This window comes from Amblyomma americanum, chromosome 6 (assembly GCF_052857255.1).
Source record: "Amblyomma americanum isolate KBUSLIRL-KWMA chromosome 6, ASM5285725v1, whole genome shotgun sequence".
NCBI classification, from domain to species: Eukaryota; Metazoa; Arthropoda; class Arachnida; order Ixodida; family Ixodidae; genus Amblyomma; species Amblyomma americanum.
The window spans coordinates 106,631,167-106,643,197 of record NC_135502.1 but is presented as its reverse complement, the minus strand read 5'-3'; the positions used below and the strand labels follow the sequence as shown (position 1 = coordinate 106,643,197).

Here is a 12,031-nt window from a genome sequence, read left to right as displayed (position 1 = left end):
TTTGTAAGGTTCAGGTAAAGAGCTATGAATTAAAAGTGTCGAGTATGTGCCTCTTGTCACGTGCGCTACTTATTACAGCTTCCGACGGCCATAGTCGCAGATCCTCTGAGAGAGAGGGACAGAAAAAAGGAAAGGCAGGGAAGCTAACCAAGCAATGCCCAGTTGGCTAACCACACTTCGGGAGGGGGATGAAGGGAGCGAAAAATAAAAATAGGGGAAAGAACACAGGAGTTCAGACCGCAGCGTGGAGCACGGCCACGTTGTTCCTTAGCCCTGAACAATACAGCACTGCCGCACGAAGTCTACGGACGGATTTTCAAGGCAGTGTGAGAAGCACCTTGATGGTTGAGGTCAAGGTTCCTGAACGTTGGCTTCCATAGGGGACGTCATTGCAAACGGCGGAACATTTGCTCCACGAAAACTCGAAGCAAATAATGCTAGATTGCTTTCATTTGCATTTACTATGGAACTTCAGCCAAGCATGTGAGGAGTGTTGAAGTCGCTGCTCACGCATTCGAGCACTGGAAAACACTACGAACCCCTTGAAGCGCGAACCACGTGGTCTGAATGTCATCATGTTGGAAGTCCGTGTAGCAAGGTCCTTTTAAACTGCATTTCCTCTTTGACCTTTGACCTGTACAAACAATTACTGTTCCTCACTCTCTCTGTACTTTTTTATGCAAGCAGCCTGAATTATTTGGTCGATTGTTTAGGAAAATCCTCCAAGGTGGAGTAGATTGGTAATCAGTGAGTAATTAATCACTGGCATCCACCCAAGCGCAGCCATACAAATAGAAAGGAAAGTTGTACAACTTTCTTTTGTAGCCACATGGCTGCGCTTGAGAGGATGTCAGTGAGTAATTATACTCCTTGATTACACCCCAGAACTAGGAACATGAATAGCATTTGCCTCTTTAAAAAAAATTGCGAATATAAATATGACACACACGTAAGTAAGCATCACATCACGTGTTCACTGAGCTGCAGTTACACTTTACAGGCAGGGAACAGTGAGCTTGAAGTTCAGTTTTTATCCTCGCTTTGTGGCTTGGCGAGAAAAGTTATCTGCGCTAATCTAACATCTGCAGGTGCGTTATCATGACCTGGGCGTGCGAACAAAAGCTTTAATAAAAGAATACACGCTCAGTGCGCCATATCGCTCTTATCAACGACCCACTCTAGCCCAAGCGCTATCGAAGAACATGAGGCGTGTCACACTGTACGCGATGCGAAGTAGCTGTGTGACGCCCCAGAGCGCTCTTGGCGAAAGCGTATAACAACCTATTTATTCCATGAGTTTTCACGCATCGACATGAAGTTCGTAGTTATTATTGCTGCGTTAATCTGGACTGAATTTGCGTCTTTTAAGCACTCGGTGTCGGCCCAGCTGCGTCCTGGTGAGTACATATGATTATTTTGCCAAACTCATTTGTGCTGCCGTGGACTGAGCTCCGCGGTAACAGGCGATGTGCAGTCTCTCACATTTAAGTCATGTATTTTGTAAATTTGTACATTCATGGTCGATGGAATCGTTTTTGGACACTATATTTTAGCAAAGTGGGGAATGTGTGGGTAACTATTTGTGCTTCCCGGTAGCGTTCTCATTAATTGTATGGAACCCCTTCTTGATACACTGCGACTGCCCATTTAAATAGAATTTACACTCTGCTATTTTTCCGCTCCTTTGACCAAAAAACAGGACACAAATCTTGTATTAAGTGCGTTAGCATTTATCTTGTTTCAGGGCCGAACGAGTAGTTGTTTCGCAACACCTATTTGGTTGCTGATTTTACCTAGTGAGGCTTCGCTATAAATGTACTCATACGTCACGATACCTCTAGGAGAGCCTGCAGAACATATATAAATCTAAAATGCAAAGATCATGGATTCACACAGAGGGTCAGAAAGAAGATTTTTAGAGTACTGAATGCTCGCTTCATAAGAAACGACACCCATCGGTTTTCATAAAAGTTCCTTCGGTTTCATGGATTTTCTCTGCTCACGCGGTTAGTACAGCTCAGTATTTTCGCATTTCTTCTTTCGCAAGCATCGCTCGCTGCATCTTGAAATCTCTGCCTGAAGGCGCTCAGTGCAAGTTTCTGTCTCTTAACCCCATTTTCTCTTACGTGCAAAGAAATGCGTGCTTGAGTGTGACAGCAACATGTAGTGCTTCAGTCTGAACGAACAAGTTGGAGCAAGTTTTGGGGAGAAAGCTCGCATGTGTGTACAGTCAAAAGTACACAGCCCAAGGGGCCTACTTCTGAGCCCTGCTGCCCGGCCCCTCTTGCGTACTCGGGGACCCTAATCTCATCAATGTGGGACGAACTTGCGTCCTCCAACCTCCCAAGCTTAGGATTGCCAAATGCGCTAAATAGCCCCACTACACGGCCTGGAAAAAGGCTGTACGCTTCACAAAGGCTGTACGTTCATGTTTTTTTTTTCCTTTGAGACAGCGCTTCCTCTGTTCTTTGATATGATTTCGATATGATTGCAAAGCAGTTCCTTGCTATAGGTATACTCTCCAGAAATCAACAAAAATCAGTGCTCACTCACAAATCTTGGCGCGCTGCTGAATTACACCATGCGAAGTATTGAGTTCCTAACTTCTTGTTATACCTCTCGGAGACGCTTTGAGTGCACAAACTTTTACTCACATCCACTAGAGGGCTAAATATCAATCCGCTGCCTCTCAACTTTTTATTCTACAAACAAGGAATAATATTTAACACGTAATTAGAGCCGCAAAAAGTGAAAGAATTTTAAAAAATTAGCGCGTGTGAACGTGGAAGAAAGTAAGAAAAGACAGGAAATTAGAAATTTTCTCGTTATCTTTAGTGTATCGACGTCCTCATTACAAAATAAGACATTTCCTCGCCGAATCTCCATCGTGGCCATTGTAGATTGTCTTGATCGTTTGCTGGCGCGATCTGTCGCTTGAACAAAGACTCGGGGTGGATTTCAGCATCTGCTTTCAGAGAGCACTTGAACAACGACCCAAATGGTGACTTTGGCAAGTGTTGTGCAGGTTGAGCTCCCGGGAAGAAAAATCCAGAAATTATGAAAAGTGTTGATGTGCAGGCATGTCACTAATGTTGCAGTTCACGTGCTATTTCATTGTAATACGTCACATCTGTTATGCAAGACACTAGAGCATCAAAATTCAGGGCTTTTAATCGAGAGGTGTCTCTGCCAAAGGCATCACTTCTTCCTTTGCGTCAAATCACATTTATTCGATTTCAGAGCAAGCAGCACGTATACACATATTTCTTTTTGAATTCTTAGGTAATCGTTAGGACTAAAACAGAAGACGCACAGTATTGAGCCATCTGTGTTCTCTTAGTAGCCATCTGAATTTTACCTACGCTCTTTTGGATTATTTTACAAGGTAGTGCATCGCATTCTATTAGTTACTGCTTTCAGCACACAACGATTATTGATGAAACCCGAAAATAAAGTGTTTTGTGGTTTCTAACTCGCCATCAAGTGTCTTTGTCGTCGCTATCAGTCTACGTATCCTGCAGCAAAGCGCTTTTTTTATTTTTATCGTATTTTGTTATTTCCTCGTTCAGGAACATCTCCTCCATTTTACAATGGGTCTTTCCGAGCTCTCGGGGAAATCATCATCTCGAGGCCGAGTGAAGACTCCGCCGTCAAAGAAGTCCATTTCTTCGAGGAGCTCTACGACAGCGCGAATCTCAAAGCGGCGTTGAGGATACACTCGGATGGGGAGACGCTCACCTACTTTCAAGATATAGAGACGAGGCAGACTTTCCTTCACAGATCTTCAGGTAAGGATGCTTTGTACCACTCGTTCAATAGCTACCTAAAGGTGCCGTTCAAAACTAGGTTTTTGTTTCCACGAAGCGCCGTAACCCTTTTATCCCAGAGAAATAAGATTCGAGTTTGCTTGGTGGTTCATAAGGGCGAATTCTGTCTTGCAACTTGCGCGCAAGTAGCAGAGATACTTTTTTTCTGGAAATGGCTCGAAATACGCCTTCGAAGCAGCGCTCGCATTGAGTGTGGTTGTTAAGCGGCATATTGTGTCCTCAATGCATTTTTTTCTTCGTCTAAATGGTTGTATTTAGGAGACTGCCATGCTCTTAAAATTTTATCTGTTTATATGAACTTTGAAGAAGAGGGGGAAAAGCAGTACTATTAACAAAACCTCCGTTCGCTGTTAACTAACAGCAATCGTTTTAGTTTGGTGCCATTCCGGTGCATACACACTGCGACGATGTTTGCTTTAAAATGTTCCACTTGGCTGAGTTTAAAAAACCGACGTTGAAGCAGATTGCGGTCTATAGAATTGAGTTTACCAAGTTTATCTATTGTTATATCGAGCGTAAGCCAGATTCTTTGTAACTCCAAACGTCTAGACATTGATGCTGTTAATGCTGCAATGCAGACGCAGCGGCAAAAATTCGAATAAAGCCCCTCAAAATACCTCTCCATGACTGTGCTACCTCGAAGTAGAGCTTACAAAATTTCTATTTAACTATGTCAACTCTACCTTAGGCCACTTTACTTGGATACAAAGATACAAAAAGTTTCAGATTAAATCCTCTAAGCACAGAGAAGGGTCTCGAAATCTCAAACGTCCGTTTGGCAGCCGCTGTACACGTAGAGTAGTCTTCTCCTGAGTCATGGCTGTTGATGCTGTATGGTTCTTAAAAGAATTATTACGGGCCCTGAAGAAAACATGGCACCGATGACTGAATCAAACCACTGGCTTTCGTGCTGTCGATGGAAGTGCTGGAAAGAAAATACACGAAGGCTTTTGCAAATTTTGCCGTACGTGTTTCGTACCTTGTAACGTCGGCACACTGCTGTTGGAGTAATCTTCACCACAAGCATTCGTTAAAGGCTTCACTTCAAAATACTCCTCCAGCTATGCACTGTCTCGAAGCGGGGCGTACAAGCGTTCGTTGTAAACATTTTTCAACTCTTCCTTAGTCTATTTTAGTTCGGTTCATAAAATATGCAAAAGAACACTTGAACCACATATGTCGCTTTGCATTCCAGGAATCTATTCCTCGAAGGGGCAGTCTACTGTCGGAGACGAGTATGAAAATACTGCCACTATATTACATATACAGTCGAACCCCGCTACAACGAAATTCACGGGGTGCGCGAAAAATTTCGTTGAAGGGGAAATTTCGATTTGGCGAATTCAGCGGAAAAACACTGTCATGTTGGACAACATATGCCCAAAACGTCATCAGGATCTTTGACAGCGTGCTCTCTGAGATGCCGAAGTCCGCTGCAACATCTCCCTTTTTCCTGCCGCTGGATGCCGAGCTGATAATTCGTGCCTTCTCTTCAAGAGAAAGGAACTTCCGCTTCCTATACAAAGTCGCCATGCTCGTGTCGATTGCAGCCCACAAGCGCGAGTGGAAAAACATTAGGGCAAACTCGCCACTGCTATTGCCAGTCTGCTGCGTCCTTTGGCGACGAATTGGTTGCGGCTCTGGCTTGGAAGAAAACGGCAGCTTGTATCCGCGCCTTGTCGCAAGGCAGCCAGCCCGATTGTCATCACCACCAAGCAATGGCGGTCTTTATGTGCGTTTGAATGAGTGTATTAATTGGTTCCAGCGAAAGTTTAGTGAAACAAAGCAGCGCGGACCTACGGAAGTACACAGATGGGCGGCAATATACTTGTTTTATTGTAAGATAGATTTTTAAACCAAGCTTCGCATAGCAAAAGTTTCGTCGAAGCGGAAACGCGCCCCAAAAATGGTTCGTTGTGATGAGAAATTTGTTCCATTACTTGGCGAGCTGACGGGGAATTGGAAATCTTTCGTTGAAGGGACATTAGTTTTAGCGGGGTTCGACTGTATTTCAATATGATGGCAATGGCGAGAGCAGAACTGGTGGTTTTTGGAGCAACTTATATCTATATTTGCAAGGAAGGTGAGGCCAGAGCCTACGGTGGCGCCGTTCTGCGTTCAAACTTCTCGGTTCTACATACCGTCGGGCTACGTCACCTAGGGAGGGTATACTACACTTTATGAATTATACTGAGTGCGGTATAGAAGGTTATCTCTACTGGAAGAAACTTCAGACGCCTTAATCTCTTTTTTGCTTGTAAATAGTCAGCTTCTTGCGTAGTTTAACCCTGTTCTCACATTATTTCTTCAAATCTTTTTAAAAGGCAGATGGCACTTAACCAACCGTAGCTCCTACCGGCAAAAAGCAATTAGGGGTATCTGTGATAAAGATCGCCAGTCTTATTTTATTGGTCGGGTGTTTAACCACATTACTGACACGAACTACTTATTTAATAAAACCTACGCTTCTCGGGTAATGTCACACTCTTTATTACCACTGCCCGCCTCCTATACGCTGGACGATCGATGAGTCTTTCATGTCAGAATGTGAGAAAGCGACTTTCTCCTTTCGGACAATTGCGTTTCAAATTGTTCTGTCATGTTTCTCAGACCCACAGACGTGGGAATATGTCTATTTGGGAAATGTGGCGATAAAGATCAGTAAAGTGCACCTTTAAGGTGTAAGCGCTTTGACGCATCGGAAGTATTATAAAAACACTATGTCAGTTTTAGAAACTGCTCGTTGCCCCGTTCCACTGAGGCGATTTCTAAGGAGAAACTTTGAAGTGGGATTGAAAAGAGGCGAATGAAATCGCTTCATGTCTTTCACCTGACTGTTCAACGAAGCAGTTACACAGTTACACGTAAGCCTGAAATATTTAGCACGAAAGCTGCTGAAGCCTGGAAAAAGGCACTGGTTAATTTACAGCGGTTTCATAGCCTTACAAGTCAGGGCATTGTTACCGGTACATACAGTGCATGCAAGGCATCGGACTCATAAGTGAGTTCTTGGGAGAACAGAAAAACTAGCTAGGCTTCCGCTTTTTTTTTTTTTCATTTCAGATCACAACGCATCTTGCAACTTAATCAGCACGAAAGCAGACAGCGATACCTTCGGCCCTCTGCCGTCAGAAGACGGACTGCCGCACTTTTACCTGAGAGACCTGCTCACCTCTCAGCTGTGGAACTCGACGCCAGAGGAAGCGCACTATCCGGCGCGAAATATGTCCTGCGACGTGTGGGTGATCGACGCTGAACACGACAAAAAGCCTCTCATTGTCGCCATGGCAGTAAACGGTGAGCTGCTGAAGTGAAATTAGCCTCCAATCACTACAGGCACTTGCGTTACTAAGTCATGTTGCTCTTAGTAGCGAATAATCAACTGAGGCTGTCATGCGCCAAAACAATAGCGCTAAATAACGATGCAGTCATAAACGCATTACTGTCTGCGTAGCGCATGGCGATTATTAAAGCTGGATTTAAGACATATGTTGTTGCTTCCGTGAATTCATCCGCTTCCCTATATGGTCTCGCTTGACATTTTGTCGTGCCTAGATCCAGCCTCCCTGTACAGACCAAATAATTCGCAGCTTGCCGGATCACCCCTACCCCACCCCCATCCGAGCAAATTCCTAGACCGCCAAGGCTATCCCATAAGCGTCCGCTAGCTGTAAGTTGTCGTCCTCCGCATGGCCTCAAATGTCGCAGTGTAGTCCGTGATAACACTCTTGCACCTTAAATCGCAGTCAGGACTGCTCTTCTTCTTCAGTGTTTACACAATTTCTGTTTAACCCGAGCTAAACCCCCAGAAAGTTTTTTTTTTCCAGTTGGACACGAACGCCACGTACTGTACATGAAAGTGAGACTGAGCTGCCCTCTGATGACCCGCCGCGGTGTCTTAGTGGTTAGGGCGCTCGGCTACTGATCCGGAGTTCCAGGGTTCGAACTCGACCGCGGCGGCTGCGTTTTTATGGAGGCAAAACGCTAAGGCACCCGTGTGCTGTGCGATATCAGTGCACGTTAAAGATCCCCAGGTGGTCGAAATTATTCCGGAGCCCGCCAGTACGGCACCCCTTTCTTCCTTTCTTTTTTCACTCTCTACTTTATCTCTTCTCTTACGGCGCGGTTCAGGTGTCCAGCGATATATGAGAGAGATACTGCGCCATTTCCTCTCCCCAAAAACCAATTAAAATAAATTAAATAAATAAAAAGTTCCTTGTCCGGCACTTATGGTAATCGACAATAAAGAACTGCTTCAGGTGCTGCGAAAATAGGCGAAAAAGATAATGTGCACTTCTGATCCCCTTTCTGCCACGTTTGTGCTGAAATGTTTGGCCAGGAACGAGCATGTCTGCAAAACTTCTCGCGCCTTTGTAAGTATAAGCGCTATGCTCAGGTTGCAGTACTGAAAGCTGCTCGCCATGATTCTTCTTTTTCACATTGGCGGCACCCAACGCTTGCATGCTTCCTTTTTTTTCGTTCTATTTGTCACGAAAATAAAACGGCCTCCTACAACGCGTAACGCTCAGAATGTCTTTTTCTTACAAAGGAAGGGCGAGTCGTCCCATGATGACTCTTTGCCATTATGCTGCACACTGCTTCAGCGGTGCAGAGCATTAGCTAGAAAGCCCCCTTGACACAAAGCTTATTGCACAGTCCAGAAACAAACTGACATCGAAACAAGATGACGAGTGCTTTGTCATTCACTGGAAAGTAGATGTATAGAAACGCTTTCCAAACCTACCAGAACAACTAAGTACCTTCAAGACGAGTTGTGAATGAAGCAAGCTTGACATACTATTTCAAACAAAGGATTTCTGCATCCCACTAAATCCAAGACTTGGCGGCTGGTTCAGCATAGACGTGGCCCAGGTGAGTTAAGCACTGATCACCTACAAGCAGCGCTAGACGTCAGCGAAGAGTATATGTCCGATATTCCTGGGGGCTCTAACGCGCTGCGCTCGCTATTTTTTTTTAAGTTTGTAACTTTTAGCTTTCACCCTTGGGAATCCCTCCCAACGTCGTCCCGGCATCACAGTGAAATTGATGTGATCTCCAGAGTCGAAGCCAACGCTCAAGTTGTACCACATCAACCCAATTACGACCAATATCTATCATATCCTGCCAATTAACTGTGCTCAGCGCAAGCTGCAGCCAACTTATCCTTACAAATATCATAATCTGATCCGTCCAGCTGTTTCCCAGCCGTTCCTTCCACGTTTTCTTTCTCCTTATGTTTACCCTGTTATTTTAAGGAACCATCCGTTAGTTTCTCTTCGCATTACATGTGCTATGCATGGCCATTTCTTCTTGCTTAGAGAAAGGATATAATTGCCTTGTGTTTTTTTCCTGACCCAGAGGGCTCCTTTCGTGTCTCCGGAAAGGAAGAGAGCGCAGTAAACAGATTATATCAATACCACAGTCTTGAAACTGTAAATGAATAGATAACCTATGATATATTTGACATCGCTTTAATTACCGAATAAGGATGGACAGCTGGGCGAGTTGGTAATAACTCATTGTGGGTGGTACAGCGTGAACTAGACGACGGACAAAAGCGCTTGTCCGTGTTGTCTTCTTGCTTTTTTCCGTCATCTAGTTCGCACTGTATAACCCACAATGCTTTAGTTACTGTTTACAGCATGGTGCAGGGGTTGAAAAATTCAGTTTAGCTACTCACTTCTCAGTGGAAGAAGAAACGGATGCCCAGACTCATCTGTCGGTAAATGAATTTCCAGAAGCTTCACGCATTTTAGCTCCCTGCTCGCTGTTATTCTTCTTTCGCCTATGCTTGTACGGCGGCTCTAATTTGTGCTTGATCCCTCGTTATAACAGAGCGGCGAGCGCCTAAGAATAAAACAGCCCTTTAATGTAAACAAAAAGGAAGCAGTGATCTTCATACTGCCTCATGTTCATCTTGGTATTCCTATTATTTTTTAGCGATTTCCTGGGATTCAACTACAGACGCCATCCAGACACCCGTCTCCGTTAACATACGCTACGCCAACGGGGAAGGCGACGAGATTCAAATTAACATATACAGCTTCACAGCGTTGGATACCGCTATACACGACGATCTTTTGCAGGTAAATCTTAAGGCATCTCGTTCACGACCGCTTTGGTCTTCACATCTGTTACAAAATGTTCGCGAACCATGTCAGGGCAGGGTTCATCATTACGTAGGGTATAGAGGCTCGGCGAAGAACATTAGAAGCCAATATTACCTCAACATATTGTGTTTCCCTAGAGATTTAACAATCAGCGCTATATATTACAGTGGAAAGCAAACTGAAAAGAAATGAAAGGAAATCGCGAAAGAGTTATGTGTGCTGATAATCCCACACATAAAAAATGGCAATAGATAGGCTTATCTGTAACCTAGGAGCAAGAGGCGCATTGCACCCACGGTAGTCACACCGTTCTTGAAGCGACGTCCTGACTACCGGCGTACTGACAATGCACCGCTGGTTAGGCGTACCGAATAGAATCTCCAGCGGGCGGTGCTTCGGAACTAGCGACTGGCCTACTGCCTATCATAAGATGTCTAATCCTGCTACCAGTACAACATAGGTAGTACAATCGTTCATTAAAATTAAGGTGTAGCTGGTTTCCGGCTACGAAGCACGCCAGGAGAGGGCCACCGCTAGGCTTCAGTTAGGTTGGCATCAGCGCATGACAGCGACTTTTCACGTAAAAAGTATTATAAGACTCCTAAGCACAAACTCAGGCACGTGCCATGTCCAAAGTGATCAAAGAGTGCCTTCAGGAGAAGCACGACTTGCAGATGAGCAGCACGCCGTTCTAGTTGTATATATCGAACTAAGCTGGCATTTCTGGCTTGTTGGTCTGTGATCTTCGTTAAGGAACACAGCGCGACAAAATTGAGGACAAACCAAGAAGTGGATAGGACAGGTGCTGTTCTGTCCCCCTCTTGGTTTCTCGTCGTTTTTGTTGCGCTGCATTCCTTAGCCACGATACATCAACGACTGAAGAGTTTGGAGATATACATTACGGCGCTGCTTTCCAATACACAATTTACACAAGAATTTAGAGAAGGCAATCAGTGTGCTCGATGTAGCCAATAATTCCGAATATCATTTTCGATATACCCGTGTTCAACAGTATTTCCTTTTTGTAAAGCTAAATGTTACTCAAAAAAAAGAAACGTGCTTTGCCAACAAATGATCAATAAAAAGAAACTTGCAAAACCTAACTGCCTCCTGCATTCAAACGTCGTTTCTGCGTGAGTAAATAGTGCCTGTAGTGTAATGTCGAGGTATGTCTCTGTTGTGACTGCGTGAGACACGCGTTTACCTTTTTTGATGAAAAGGTTTCAATTACTGGAACATGAAAATGGGATCAGCATTAAAAAGCAGTCCGAGCTCAATCTGGCGCCGTTGATGGCAATGGAACTTCAGCTAATGCCTTTCTTCTTCATATTTATTTATTTATTTTTTTAGTTATTTATTTATTTATAGTTCCCACTTCTGTGTGTAGCATTTCGGGAGAAATAATCTGATACTCAAAATCCCAGTGATATAACGCAACATATCTTTAACACAAAGCAGCACAAAATTGTTCACTGTTAGTAATCTTCTCGAGGTTAAATTGTAGTCTCTTCCTTAGTGTAATGGTCGAAAGCTTAGTCCAGATTTGAAACAGGCTTATCCAAGATAATGGTAAAAATACTTCCAGTATATGGTCAGCCTGGAGAAGGATATGTGAGGCAGGGCGAATATATGCCATTCGGAGAGCAAAAATACTGTGGGAAATTTCAAAGAAACACTTAAATGACGAACACTGCTGAAATGTCCGCACGTTCAGGCAGTTTCGAAGTAAGTTGAGCAGTCAGGTCGCCTGCGTAGTCACAAAACTGCACACCGATCACTCTATTCTGTGAGACTTCTTGTCACTGTGCAAAATGAGGCTGATGCTAACTCTAAGCCACAGAAGAGCGTTCTAGCCGACGTCTGAATAGCTGGATCTTGGTAATCAAGAATCATGTTGTTACACGTGGCTATGGGTAGTATTTAACTAATCAGCCCCAGCGTTATAGTCGCTCTGATGGCGACGTAATTTATGGGCTGGTTGTTTGATTAGTTATGCGAATAGATGACACCGAAGTAATTATGCTGATGTGCACACTCAATTTATGTGTTAATAGTGTTGGGTTAAAAGGACTGACTCGAACGGCATGCTATAAA

The 12,031-nt window shown here is 44.1% G+C and overlaps 1 protein-coding gene across 1 annotated transcript in view; it reads left to right on the top strand.

Moving 5' to 3' along the window:
- Positions 1-12,031, top strand: part of LOC144093949 (uncharacterized) — a 96,841-nt gene that overhangs the window by 48,387 nt on the left and 36,423 nt on the right. The window contains exons 11-13 of the mRNA XM_077627721.1: positions 3,570-3,788; positions 6,891-7,124; positions 9,768-9,913. Coding sequence (XP_077483847.1) covers positions 3,570-3,788; positions 6,891-7,124; positions 9,768-9,913 — 599 coding nt within the window. The remainder of the gene's footprint in view (positions 1-3,569; positions 3,789-6,890; positions 7,125-9,767; positions 9,914-12,031) is intronic.